Source organism: Hyperoodon ampullatus, assembly GCF_949752795.1.
Source record: "Hyperoodon ampullatus genome assembly, chromosome: 1".
NCBI lineage: Eukaryota > Metazoa > Chordata > Mammalia > Artiodactyla > Ziphiidae > Hyperoodon > Hyperoodon ampullatus.
Genome location: NC_136914.1, coordinates 123243450 through 123258824, shown reverse-complemented (window position 1 = coordinate 123258824; position 15375 = coordinate 123243450). Strand labels below are relative to the sequence as shown.

Here is a 15375-nt window from a genome sequence, read left to right as displayed (position 1 = left end):
CCTCCCAAGCCACACATCCAAAAATGTCCAGCTGACCGTGGCAGGCAGGAAGAGAGGACTTCGATCTTCTACTGGTTTTCTCAGACTGGGACTCACTCTGCTTTGGCATCTCTAAGGGACTAATGATTCCATCCCAGGCTGCCTTTGGCCTCCTCCCCCTCTCCTCCCCCTCCGCTCCCCTCGTCCCCACCCCAGCCCACCAGGCCAGCCATAATGAACTAGTTAAAAACGCCTGCACTTCGGTAAAGCACATCTGGGTGTACCCGCCCCTCTGATGGGCTATGTGGCCTGGGGCCGGTGGCTTCCAGAGACACTCAGCTGAGGATACCACCTACTCCTTAAGACTGATTTGAAGTTTGAAACTAGGTAAGTGCCTGGAACACAAGAAACAATAAATGGTACAGTACCTTTCTTCTAAGTGTTTGGAGGAGGTCAGAGGAGGGAGGTGAGCAAAGGACACTAAAAATCATTAGAACGGTTCACTGACCGCTTATCAACGTCATCACTAACTGAACAGGAAGAGTCGGTGTCATTTGAAATGTATCTGGAATGAACAAAGATTTTTGTACAAAGATTTATTCCAGTATTACGGTAAGAAAAAAAAACAAAGACAAAACCCCAACCCAACCCAACCCCAAACCATTAACCCAACTGTTTTTAAGACTGTTAAGAAGAGAGAGAGACCTGTTAAATTATGATCCAGCCATATGGTAAAGTGTCAGGGAGTCATTGAAAAAAATTGTACCTTGAAGAATACTGAAGACATGCATTCTTTTTTTTTTTTTTTTTTTTTTTTTTTTTGCGGTATGCGGGCCTCTCACTGCTGTGGCCTCTCCCGTTGCGGAGCACAGGCTCGGGACGCGCAGGCTCAGCAGCCATGGCTCACGGGCCCAGCCGCTCCGCGGCATGTGGGATCCTCCCGGACCGGGGCACGAACCCGTGTTCCCTGCATCGGCAGGCGGACTCTCAACCACTGTGCCACCAGGGAAGCCCGACATGCATTCTTGAAGGGGGAAAAGTTGGTTCTTAGGGGGTTAAAAAAAATCTTAGATATTACAATGATGCGTGGCTCTAAAGGCTGTGGTACATAAAAAGATATACAATATATTTGTGGTATTAAACTTTCAGAGGGGGTGAAGGGAGCAGAGTGATTAAAGAAAATTGTCTTAAGAAGTCTCCTTAGGGCTTCACTGGTGGCACAGTGGTTGAGAGTCCGCCTGCCGATGCAGGGGACACGGGTTCGTGCCCCGGTCCGGGAGGATCCCACATGCCGCAGAGCGGCTGGGCCCGTGAGCCATGGGCGCTGAGCCTGCGCATCCGGAGCCTGTGCTCCGCAATGGGAGAGGCTACAGCAGTAAGAGGTGCACGTACCGCCAAAAAAAAAAAAAAAAAAAAAAAAAAGAAGTCTCCTTAGGAGGAGTGATAATGAAAAGGAAGGTTGACAGATGAATGGATAAAGAAGATGTGGCACATATATACAATGGAATATTACTCAGCCATAAAAAGAAACAAAATTGAGTTATTTGTAGTGAGGTGGATGGACCTAGAGTCTGTCATACAGAGTGAGGTTAAGTCAAAGAGAAAAACAAATACCGTATGCTAACACATACATATGGAATCTAAGAAAAAAAAAAGGTTATAAAGAACCTAGGGACAGGACGGGAATAAAGATGCAGACCTACTAGAGAATGGACTTGAGGACACAGGGAGGGGGAAGGGTAAGCTGGGACGAAGTGAGAGAGTGGCGTGGACATATATATACGCTATCAAACGTAAAATAGATAGCTAGTGGGAAGCAGCTGCATAGCACAGGGAGATCAGCTCGGCGCTTTGTGACCACCTAGAGGGGTGGGATAGGGAGGGTGGGAGGCAGATGCAAGAGGGAAGAGATATGGGGACATATGTATATGTATAGCTGATTCACTTTGTTATACAGCAGAAACTAACACACCGTTGTAAAGCAATTATACTCCAATAAAGATGTTAAAAAAAAAGGTTGAGAAATACCAGATTAAAGATACAGAGAAATGCTCAAAATACCTCACATCAAAATAAGCAGGTTACAAAATGTAACACATGCACAGTCCAAATACTGATGCATGCACAATCTAGGATATATTTCAAAATGGTAACTGAAGTTATTTCTGGCTGTTGGGATTGCAGGGGCTTATTTTCCTCCACGCACTTCTTTTTTCTTAATAGGTTTCACATTTTCTACAGTACTTTTAAAATTTTAGAATTATACAAGATTATATCTAAAACATATACTTGGTATTTAATGAGTGAATTTTATGTAGGAATATAGAAAGCTGTTTTCTTTAGAAGCGTTCCTTGAATAAAGTCTACAGAAACAGGTAGGTGGGCTACACTAATACTTCCGTAGTTATTAGCCTCAAAATGCACACGTGCGTGGGGAGCGAGGCTGTGGTCACTTTGGCGTGGCTCTCCTTCAGGCCCAGTCACCTCGAGGAGTGTGCTTCACACCGATTCCCAACAGCCCCCTACACCTGGAGGGTGAAGCTGTGAGAAAAACACGATTCAGACCTCAAAGTAAAAAAAGCAGCACAACCCGATTTCTAAAAAGTTTTCTTCAGAAATGAAATCCCTAAAACAGAGGGCATCAGTCGCCTTCCACCTCACCAAGAATTCCAGCACTGTCTCTTGCTGTGATTCTCAAATTCTGTCTTAATCCTCAACACATCCACAAGTTCCTAAGACACAGCCACACACAAAGCCTGTTGCTCACGATCAAACCCCCAACCTTCCTGTTTGATTTAATTGGGGCCACAAGCTGTGACTTTTCAAGCAGCGTTCAAAGACAGGAGTGAAGAAAACCTTTTCCAAGTCAGTACACCTTCTCTTTCCTAGTAAACATGCTCACCTTTACAGCACCTTTACACTTTGTCATCGTCAACTACTCAGTTTATATAAAAATCAGTCATTCTTTAATGAAGAAGACCTCGTTGTGCAGTAAATTTTTTAAATTTAGAAGAAAAAATTACTCAATATCTTAGGCCTTAATTTCACTATTACTGTTAAAATAATATTTAAGAAACCCAACCATTTTGGAGCTACGGCTACCATCTCTAACAGGGATAGAAGAGAGCGCCTTTTTCTCCCTCAAAATGAGACAACTATCCATCCTGCTGTGAGAGCGGCAGCTTCACATCCTCGTGGTCCACGGGCCGGGGTCATCGTCAGACTGGCTTTCGCCACACGGGGATAACTGGCTTTGTGGCAGCACACGAAGGTGGCAGGGTCCTGTGTCCCTGTCACAGTATCACCTGACAGGATCCCACAGGTGAGAACCGTAGGGCCCTGTAAAACCAAAGTCTTCTAACACAAGAATTCAACCACTTCTTATGCCGTCTGACAAGTTCCTCTACCTAACTTCCCCTAGTGCCCTTCAGGATATCCCTAACTGCGACACACGCTGTCCCAACACTCGTGCTGCAGACAGAGGTGGGGCTGCCCATTTCCTTGCTTTAGTGGCTGCTGAGAGCAGCTCCTCCGTGAACCCATCCATCCACACATGCTCAGAGGCAGGGTCTGGAGCCTGCAGGGGAGAGCGCGCGAGAGCTGCACTTTGTGAAGCCGGGAACCGGACTCTCTTCACCATATTTAACTCCTGACCTTTTCAGCTGTTGGAGCAAGTTGTTTAGTGAGGATTCAACTGGACCAAAGCCTGAATATGCCAGCAACTCCGTCTTTATTTAAAGCCCGATAAAAACTCAGTGACAACACTGGTCAGGACAAACCTTTGAGAACAACTACTTTTCAGTTAAATCAGTTGCCACATTAAGAAAACCTATAAAGGTTTCTAGCATTACACACACCTTAGATTAGCTAGACAGACTGTGGTAAAGATGGAATTCAGTGTAAATCATCCTGAAAATGCATAAACCTGACTGAATCCCCATACTGACAGGTTATAACCTATTATATGGTAACCTATAGATTAGAAAGCCACATAAATATGTTTTATTCACCAAAATACTTTTATTAATACTCTTATTTATGTAGAAAAGTCTGACATTTTTCATGAATTAGGCCCACTTTGTCTTTTAGTTTCATAATAAGTTAGCAAGTTTTGACATTTATCCCACTAGATATTTTCCCCCAGACCTAACCAAAATAGATACCAAATATTCCAGACACTGTCCAGTACATAACATCCAGAGTCACAGAAATTTCAGAGACAACTTAGTGCAATCTTGCCATTTTTAGAGTTATAGAAGCTGAAGCCTAGAAGTGATCCATGCATACATGTAGCCAGAACCAGGACCCTGGATGGAGTGAGATAAAAAGGAAGGGTAGCAAGTATGAAAACCACAAACTTCAGATGGAAAAGAGGAAGAAAAAATGATCATGTAACCAAAAACTAAAACCACAGTCATACAACTATTTTGTAGTAGCTTCCAAATAAAGTATAAAAAATTCAGAAATACATGTTATAAAACTGTACAAACTTCTAGATGTTTAAGGTCTAAAATTTTTATAAGGACACACTCATACAAATTTTCAGGAACAATGACCATTTTTAGCAAAATCACATTTGTCCCTGGACATAGTATTCATAATTAGCTTTCAAAACAAACTCAAAGTAAGGATTGGACTTCAAACTTCCCAACTGGTCTGATTGCAGCAGGTCCTTCACCTCTGGCAGGTACTCACTGAGCTGAATGCCTATAAACACAAACACAGAACGTTTTTTTTTTTACATAACTCTCAAACGAATTGAGATGACTGATGATAAAAACACCTGTGCTTCTATTTAAAATATAACGTCACTCTGCTATTGGGAAATACTCTGTTCTAAATTCCTTCCCATCTGCCAAGCATACTCGCAGGCCTGAGAATATGACATTCCTTACTTAGCAGGGGCTGCGTGACTGTTCTTCACCCTAGTGGTCAAAACAGCCACTCTATTTAGTCTTTAATACAATCTGAAATACTTTCATTTTCTCCACAGCTTAAGCCATTCCTTCAGTGTGGAAGTTTTAAACTAATTATCACTTGAAAATAAGTATTTCAAGCCCAAGGAAACAGCTTTCTAAGCAGCTATATAGTGAGAGGTAGAAGGTATCAGTGAAAGATTGCTTATAATCCAGCTGTAAATTTTGAAAGACAGGAATCTGAATTATCAAGGAAGACAAGTTATACCATATCTTCTTAAAAGACTTTCAGACATTTATCTGTCCCCCAGATCAGAGATCCACTGTTTTGCTTGGATGAGTGGTATTCCCACACTCTAGAAATTCTTCACTGCAGAGGTGCTTATTTGAGAACCGTTTTTTAATGTTTTTTTCCTGGGGTGATTGGTCTGCTTAATTTTTTAAAAATTATTTTCTAGAGTCAACTTTGGTAATATGTATTTTCCTTGAAGTTTATCAACTTTATTTTGTATTTCAAGTTTATTTGTTTAAAAATTTTTTAAAAAAGAGAAGAAAAGTATTTCAAACAATATTCTCCTATTCAGGAAAATACTTTAGTAGAAACACTGCCGTGAAAGCTATCTACAGTGTCGCCAAACGTATTACAGTTTCTCTCTATGACTGGAGAGGGGGAAGAACCATGTCTTCGTCAGTCCTCTATTGAGCTGGAAAGCCAATGAGCATCTGTGTAGTCACAAAACAGTATGTACGATTTTTCTCATTTGACAAATAAAGAGAACTGGAGCAAACATTTTAAATTAATAAGGCAATATTTTATAGTTTGTTACATTATCGTAAGGTTCTCAAAATCAGATACTGTTTATTTTTAATACCATCTAAGTGCCTAGCACCATTTTTGATACTTAATTATTATATAATAAAAAATCTCATAATAAGTGTTATGAGACTAAATCTGCAATATTTATATATCAGTTATTACAAGTAACACACTTTCAATAGAGACTTTTTCTCTGTAAAACAGCATTACACTTGTGAAAATATCACATTAATTTCCTAAAGATTACTTCTTAAAAAAACCCATCTTATTTAACTTCTATTTTTATAATACATGCCTTCTGTTAGACATAATATTTGATGGTTTATTTTTCTTTAGAGCAGGAGTCAAAAAAACTCAAATGCCTGCAAAGCCCTGGCAGGTACCATGAGGAAGATGGCCTAGGGGTTTTGGTAAACTTAGGACCAGCGTCTCATTCAAAGTGGGCAGTGCACATCAGCTCCAGCTGACAGCTGCCAGGTAAATATTTCAGTCTGGTGTAGGCAAATCTTTTGATTTTTAAGACAAGTCAGAAAACAAGACTTTTGTAAGAACTCTTCTCAACTATTAAATGCCAGCGACTAATTAGGAAAAATGTTATACTCCATGCAATGACATGCATTCTTTTCTGTATGTATAATGTACTTTAATAACATGTAAAAACTGAAAAGCTCCAGGTGGGTAATTTAAATATATCTGCAGGCTGAATTCATTCCACAGGCTGAAGTAATTGTTGGGCTGCCCAAGTCTATGAAATACAATGTGAAGCTATCTATATCTACCTTCAGAATCTGCCCTTTAAAAACATTTACTCTTGTACATGGAAGCCATATTATTAAAAAGCTTCCAAAAATAAATGTCTTTGGCTTGGTTTTATAATATATATATAATATTATAAATGTATGTTATTATATATGTATTATATATTATATCATTACATATTATAATTTATATATAATAGTTTCCACTTGTTTTTGTCCTTTGGTCAAAATTTAATAATTCTTTTTGTAAAATTATAGGTTTCTATTTCTGTTTTCCATCTATGATTTATAATCTAAAAATAGCAAAAACTGAAAAGTGAACTTTAAATAGCACCAAATACTTAATTAGCCACAGTTCGGTTCAGTGGCACCTTTACAAGAGCTAACTTCATGGAAAGCATCAGATTTGGGTCCGAATGAATCTCTTCAACAGCACAGAGAAATCAACCATATCCAGTTATTTCTTCAATTCCAAATCTACAAAAGAGAAAGCCTAGTAGATATATTTTAACTCTGTCAGAATTTCAAGTATTTTTAAGCAAAAGATATTTTCTTTTGCTATACCCCTTCATTATTTTTTAATTTTTATTTTTTTGACAATGAAAAGGCTTAATTGCCTTTGTGTTATTTATTCATCTTTGAAAATAAAAGCATTCAGTAAATCTACTGTCAATGTGGGGTAGTCAAGTATTCATTTTTCATAAGTAAACATCCAGGTCAATGCTGAGGTCGACAGCTCTATCCAGAGTGAACTTCTGGCATGTAAACACCGAGAGTTCACTGCTCTTTTCACCTCAGCATATTGGTTGGTATGGTGAGCTCCACAGTGCTTCTGAGGCCCCTGTCATTTCGGTTAAACCAGTGATTCTCAAGCAGAGGACTGCAGAGTGGAATCTATTACAGAAGAACTGGGGCTATGAATCTGTAAAATAATTCCAGGCATTCAAAGAACAAATGTTTGTTGGGTGACTACTATGTACAAGGCACGCCGGGCATGTCTTATGTAGATTAAATAATGTGTCTTGCAGATATATGTACAGAAATTTCCGTATGTGTGTAAATGTCAGCATCATGAATAAAATCCACATCCATTTAGAAGGGCTGCTGAATTTACTGTGTTTTTTTGTCATTGTGTACTTTTTTCCAGCTGGTATTAAAGACAGTGTCTTTAAATCTGAAAAGATTGGTAAACACTAGGTTAGCCTATTTTGCACACTGCCTGGATTATCATCATATATTTTGATTTAATAATTCTACAACAAAAGAGCCACACTTGTCTTTATGTATAAAATGTGGAAAATTTCTCACCTCTAGTCTTTCTCCATGTATTAAGCTCCAGTTATATGAAAGTAAAAGTTAAGTACCCTCTAATTCATCTTCTCCCTTCATAATAAACATTTAACCATAAACGCTTCTTTACTTACTTGCACCTCGATCAGCAAATGGAATTTTGCTCACTTGTCTTAGGTACAAAACATATACAAAACATACTCCCTTCCTGTCTCCTTTTATTTTGTTCTTTTTTTGACGTGGACCATTCTTAAAGTCTTTATTGAATTTGTAACAATATTGCTTCTGTTTTATGTTTTGGTTTCTTGGCCCTGAAGCATGTGGGATATTAGCTCCCCAACCAGGGGTCGAACCCGCACCCCCTGCATTGGAAGACGAAGTCTTAATCACTGGACCGCCAGGGAAGCCCCTCATTTTATTCTTAAAACTAATTTTATAGTATTAATGTCCAAAATGGATTGATAAAACATTTTGTAGTTTGCTCTCAGGCGTGGTATGGCCAGTTCAGTACGGGATATACCAAAAAAAGTCATATTTTAGGTTTTCAATCTTCACAAGAGTTAAGTGGCCAAGCAGACGGCAACTCCACCATGACACAGCTCCCCAATGTGCAGGGGAGGAAAGAGCCCTCCCTTTATTTTAAACAAATTTCTCTAATTCTAAGTATGATACCGTTTAATTTTAACCCCCTGGCATTTGACACCTAGGCAAATTCCCATTATTATAAGATTCTAAACCTGACGAGTGACACTAATTTCCAACATGAACAAACCACTTACCATCTTTTAAAAGTTTCTGTAAGATTTTCACAAATATACTGTCTTTAGATACTTCAATTGGATCATCTTTACCATCTGAACTGGACCAGCTAGAAAACAAAATCACTGTGAGGAGAAAATGAAACTGTGGCCATAATCTGAAACAAATGACTTGTTTGCTATGGTGGATTTGTTTTGATGTTTGTAGGGGGTGAAGAATCTTGAGTTTTGTGATACTGTTGAAAACTATTTAAATAAAGGAGCTTTAAATGTTGGATATACCCAGAGTCTCTCTATTAGATATGAGATGCTATACTCAGGTAGCTATTCACCCAATATAACCAGCATGTATTTGATGTCAAAACCAAGTAGTGAGGTATCTTTCCCAAGAAAATTCTGTATGTAACAACCTAGTAACAACCCTAAAGTATGACCCTTCAGAGCACAGGCGATAGTTTAAAAATGTTGTATTCTGTTTCTCATAAAAGTAAAATGGCAACCAGTGTCTGGTGTAACCTAAAAAGTTTTCTTTATCTAGTTGAGATTATCTACTACTGAAATACAAATCCACAGAACCACTGCTTTGTAGTAATCAATGGCTATACCCCTCATGATACCTTGAAGTGTTTAATCAGGAAGCCAAGACAAGGTATTGCAGTCAAATGACACAATACATTTTTTATCACTGGGAAGGAGAATCCAACAGGTAGAGCTAGATGCTTCGGAGGATGACCTCCAAGACCAAATTTGACAACAATTTTAACTATCTGGGAGTGATTAGAGGAAGAAATGCTTTAGTAAAAATAGTTCCACTGCAATTTCTCAAAGCCACAGGAAAAAGGAAAACTGAGTAGAGAAGGCTTTTAGTACTCAAGTCATGCTCTCTTTAAAATTCTTTCCCTGGGAAAAATCCATCTCTACAGCTGATCATTCTGTCTCTCTTTGCCACTGAATCTTAATACCACAGTTCCAGTGGACAGAAATCCTCCTGTGCAGGGAGATTACAGTGAAAAAGACGTCGCAATAACTTAGAAGAGGGTACTGATTCTCAAACTGTACTAACTTCTTATTTAAAAAAAAAAAAATTTGTAGCCTCAAGTCTTTCTTGGCAGAACTGGCCCAACTTCTGTGAAAATAAGGAACATACACAATTCTGTGCAAACTGACAGTGTAAAATTTAAAATCAAAAGTAGAGAATTATTATACCAGTGGTCCCAAGTCCTTAAGCTATTCCTTAATTATTGAATTTAAAAAATTAGGATTGCTAATGAAACCATTAACATTTTTATAATGTACGTTACAATACAATTAGGTTACAAAACGATTTGATGTGTATGGTATCATAATCTTCCTAAAGAGTCCTTTTCCAAAACCATGTCTTATATTCACACTATGGGAACTTACTTATCTCTCTGAAGAGCTTTGCAAAGGATTTCCAGTTTTAGATCATTTATATTTACATCTTCCTCCTTCACAGCAAAACAAAAAAATCCTCATTAAGTCCTGATTTAAAAAAATACATGCTTAAATTTGAGTTATGTCAACTCCTAATTCTGCGTAAATATTATGCTTTAATTTATAATTTAAAAAAATTTCCCTTTCTTTGAGACGTTAATACTACTCAGAAGAGTAAAACTCTTAAGAACTTTGTGTGAATTTGTTTCCGATTATTCTGAGACAATCTGATTTTATCAAGAAGCTTGAGAGAGTCAAGATTTTAAACAGAGTACCATAAAAGCCAACATATTATTGTCTTTATAATCTACCAAATTACTTTCAATTGCAGGGCCGACTACTCACCCTATAGAATTATCATTATAATCTTTTTTTTCTAAGAAGGCTGAGAAACAGCTTCTCTTAGGGTGAATACTATGAAGAATAAATTGACAAGCAGCATATCAGTTTGAGAAACTAACAACGACTCAATAAATGAAAGAGAAAAAATACGTCAGGACCTTGAAAAGCAACATTTTTTATTTGTGCAGGGAAAAAGACACCTGGAAATGTGTGAGAATTATCAAGAGGTGAGACCTCTTGGCCGCTTTTCTAAAGAGCTGTATGTATTCCAACAGTTACGGGTAGCTGAACCAGAGTCTTTTATTTTATTTTTTTGAGAGTCTTTTAAAATTAAGACATTTTCAAGATGTACTCAATTCTACAGAAAACCATACACAAATTGTGATCCTTGCCTGAGATCATCAAGTGATTTTACTCACCTCATCAATATATTCAAGCAAGTCCAAAGCTTTCTTGAAATCATACTCGTTAGCTCTTCTGTTTTCTTCACAGATATATAGCTATGGCAAGTTAAAATAAGGTAGAGAATTATTTTAACTCTTCATATAACCAAGACTGGAGAGATTTACAGAGAAGTCATCACGTCTATAGGTATCTTTATAGCAAAGAACAGCAAAACGTTTGGAAATTATACTCCATCTACCTCACAGCAAACTGTCTTTTAAAACACACCTATGTTCATTCACAGTAACTAACTTGTATAACTTGGTATATATACTTTTAAAATGCCAGTAAATTTATATTCATAAGTTCAAGATAGTATACATTTCAGTACTCTTTCGAGCATACTCTGTAATAAACAGCTGCCCTTGCATTTTTAAAGCTGGCTATAATGCTTTTGAAATGTTGCCCTTTTAACAGTTTTAAAAATTGAGACCTATGAGAAAGCATGCAGTTGGTCTACAGTTTACTTAAGAGATAACAAAACACACCAATATGTTACCAATGGTTATCCCTGGTTGGTTAGATCACAGCTGACTATATGATCATAAATGTCCCATAATTTTATAGTCAGAAAAATGCTTGCCTTATTAACAGTATCAATTTGAATTTTTCCTATCTTCTTTTTCCAAAAACTACTTATAACATAAATTTCATTTAAAAATACTGCACATAATCCTTTAACAGCAAAGACAATACTCAAACCATTTCAGAAGAAAAGCTATCTACTTGTTGTCATTGTCTTACAACACTTGAAAACAATAGTTTATTTCACTGTTTCTGAACCTTTTTTCCCCACAATGTTAACATCCCTGAAATTGGAATGTAGTATTAAAATTGATTCAGTATCAAGGTGAAGTTGGACAACTTTTTCCTTCTTACCAATACATAAAATAATGGTGAGTCTTAGAGGCAACAGCCCCTTAGATTTTTAAATTAAATGTGCTCTATCAGGAGAGGCTGCTCTGAGCTCAATGATAGGAAATCTGTTACTAATAATGACTAAAATACTGAAGTTTTTGAATTGTCTGCTTTCTTAGTAACATAATTAGGGCAATTCAAGGTGATCCTTGACACTGCTTTTGCATGTGAAATGCTTTCTTGAAAGGAAAAGAGAGAAGCAGAATTAAGGCTATTAAGTGTGCACAGCAACAAAATTACCTTATCTGGGTTGCAGCCCCTAATCTAGCTATGTCCTCAGGAATGTGCTATGTTGCAGAGGAAAATGGTAACGATGGCACTTAGAGGCTATGCAAATTCAGTTCCTAAAACCATTTTTTTTGAAGAGCCTGAACTATGTCTCATGGTACATATCTGTCCTGTACTAGAAAAGCACAATGGAAGTAATTTCTTCTGGTCCCTGGATAAGCGTCTTGAGGAACAGGCAGAGAGCTATGGGGGCCAGAGGCTGACCCACTGCTTTCTGCTAACTGGCACCCTGCTCCTAAGCAGCTTCTGACACCTGACTCCAGGGGAAAGTGACCAGGAAAATAAGAAATGGAAAGATGACTACTCTGAGGAACTGTACTACGTGGTCCAGGAAACACTGAGGTTGTTTTGAGACTAAGAAATGGTGCAGGGATTTGAAAAGCACATACGCCAATGAGCTGTGGTGCAGTCAGCACCGGCATTGCACTGAGACGCAGCTGCTTCTCGCCCAGGAGCTGTTCAGGCAGGGTCTCCTGGTGCAGCAGAAAGCGCTCCTGCTCAGCCATTTCTAGGAGGCAACACAGAAGGAGGGGTGAACATTCACGTTTGCTCTGTCATAAACAAATCTGAATTTAAAAAGAAAAGGAACAGCTCTAAAGGTAATCCCATCACTATTTCAGTGATCCTAGAATGTTATTAATTCTGCTTATTCTTGATTCCTAATTATGTTACAAATATTCAGGGTTTGATCCAAGTCATATGGATTATCACAGGAACCAGAAATATTAGGAGGGGAGAGAAGAGCTAAGAAAACAAACCTACTGATTGAAGCAACTGTTGAGCAGATGGATTTCAGAAGCACAAGTCCCCCAAATCTGAGGTCTCTCAGTCCATTTTAAGGTTACTCTGTAAAGTACTACTTTTTACTTTACCAGAGTTTCTAGTATAATTTCATTCACTAAGGGAAGTGATCTACTTAAAAGCCACCACAAGTATATGCCAGCAAAAACACAAGCCAGAGGACTGTGCACCAGACCTATTACCCAGCAATGGTTATTTATCGCCATATGATAGGGTGACAGGGGCTTTTGATTTACATAAACTATCATTACCTGGCTTCACACACGAGAATGAGCTGGGCTGCAGGAAAAAAGGACAGAGAACTGTTTGCTAACAGCAGTTACAGCAAAATGGAGTGACTAAATCACAGATATGCTCATTCAAATACTGGCATCATTCCACGTGATCCCAAGCTTGTAAAAATTAAACAAAACTGTTTTGTGCAATTTCTATACCTAAGAAAACAGACTGGGAGGATTAAAAAAGTATTATCTCTAGGGCAGTGGGATTATAGACAATTTATTTTTTTGTTGTTGTTTTTTTCTATACTTTACTAATTTCCATAATTAAATTTGTATAACCAATAGAATGTTATCTCTTAAAAATCTACTCCCTTCAATTAGATACACTGTGATAATAGTCTGTAGGAAATTATTGAGACCTGAAAATATTCTCATTGTGCTAAGAAAGCAAAAGCTAAGAAGTGATCAAAATGCAAAGTGATGACCAGAAGTTGGGGGGGAACCAGAAATAATAAAGCCTTGTGTTAAGATATTTTGATTAACATGATCTAACTCTGGTGGCCAGGTTAAAATACAGCTCCCCTTTCAGACTACCAGCCAGCCTTGCAGAACATATACACACTTCTCTAGAACAAAAGGCACTATTAGCGTTTAAAAATAAAAGAATGAGGAAGAATCTCCCAAACCACCACCTACAGCAGACCACCACTACAGAATTACCACCACCTACAGCAAACCCACTGAGTAAACGTCAAGTTTCTTTGCAGTTTGTTCTTAGCATATGAGTCACTAGGGGTGTAATCAGAGTACTCTGTTCAAATCATTTGAATTTACTCTTTAGGAATTCTTATTTAAGGCACAAATTACTTTTCCATAAAAAGAGAATCCTAATTATGTAACTGAGTAATTGCCTGAGGACACTGAATAGAAAGCACTCCTCTCAAAGGAGATGGCTCCTGTTTCTAATGGACCCCATTAAATGATAACAAGAGCACATTCTAAGAATACATTGACAGTATGACTGATTTGTATGTCTTCTTGTTCAAATATTGCATTTTACCTTCAATTTTTCCTTGCAGTGTATCTTCTGAAAAGCCTGAAGCTAATGCAGCCAATTTACTCAAGCCAAGAAGGGTTTTTTTCTTTGCAAAGTAACGAGTTTCCATATTTGCCAAACCTAGAAGTGTTGCATGAGCCTACAATAAACAAAATATGAAAACTATGATAAAATCCTGGATACTAATTCAAGTTGCAATAAAGATTAAGTAAAACCCAAACTTGGTTCCCCCCCCCCAAGCTGTATCAATGAAATATCAGGTCACTGTTAGCAAGCCTAAATACAGATCAGTACCATACTTTGAGAGTAATTACACATAAAATATCAGCCACCCACACTAATTACTGGGAAAAGAGACATGTATAAAACATTTGCTCTCAGAAGCAAGAAGAACTACAATTCTGCAGCTCGCAGAATGAAAACCACATCCACAGAAAGATAGAGAAAATGAAAAGACAGAGGACTATGTCCCAGATGAAGCAACAAGATAAAACCCCAGAAAAACAACTAAATGAAGTGGAGATAGGCAACCTTCCAGAAAAAGAATTCAGAATAATGATAGTGAAGATGATCCAGGACCTTGGAAAAAGAATGGAGGCAAGGATCAAGAAGATGAGAGAAGTGTTTAACAAAGAACTAGAAGAGTTAAAGAACAAAAACAGAGATAAATACTACAATAACTGAAATGAAAAATACACTAGAAGGAATCAATAGCAGAGTAACTGAGGCAGCAGAACGGATAAGTGACCTGGAAGACAGAATGGTGGGAATCATTGCCATGGAACAGAATAAAGAAAAAAGAATGAAAAGAAATGAAGACAGCCTAACAGACCTCTGTGACAACATTAAACACACCGGGCTTCCCTGGTGGCGCAGTCGTTGAGAGTCCGCCTGCCAATGCAGGGGACACGGGTTTGTGCCCTGGTCCGGGAAGATTCCACATGCCGTGGAGTGGCTAGGCCCGTGAGCCATGGCCGCTGAGCCTGCACGTCTGGAGCCTGTGCTCCACAATGGGAGAGGCCACAACAGTGAGAGGCCAGTGTACTCCAACAAACAAACAAACAAACAAAAACATTAAACACACCAACATTCGCATTATAGGGGTCCCAGAAGAAGAGAGAGAAAAAGGACCAGAGAAAATATATGAAGAGATTATAGTCAAAAACTTCCCTAACAGGGGAAAGGAAATAGCCACCCAAGTCCAAGAAGTGCAGAGAGTCCCAGGCAGGATAAATCCAAGGAGAAACATACCGAGACACAGTAATCAAACTAACAAAAACTAAAGACAAAGAAAAATTATTAAAAGCAACAATGGAAAAATGACAAATAAC

At 38.1% G+C, this 15375-nt stretch overlaps 1 protein-coding gene across 1 annotated transcript in view; it reads right to left on the bottom strand.

Annotated features, from left to right (window-relative positions):
- Positions 1 to 4028: 4028 nt before the first annotated feature.
- NUP133 (nucleoporin 133) overlaps positions 4029 to 15375 on the bottom strand; it is a gene marked incomplete at its 5' end in the record, with an annotated part of 58395 nt that continues 47048 nt past the window's right edge. The window contains 6 exons of the mRNA XM_079696657.1: positions 4029 to 4686; positions 8540 to 8628; positions 9923 to 9987; positions 10735 to 10815; positions 12355 to 12473; positions 14048 to 14183. Of these exons, the coding sequence (XP_079552783.1) occupies positions 4550 to 4686; positions 8540 to 8628; positions 9923 to 9987; positions 10735 to 10815; positions 12355 to 12473; positions 14048 to 14183 (627 nt within the window). The 3' untranslated portion in view covers positions 4029 to 4549. The remainder of the gene's footprint in view (positions 4687 to 8539; positions 8629 to 9922; positions 9988 to 10734; positions 10816 to 12354; positions 12474 to 14047; positions 14184 to 15375) is intronic.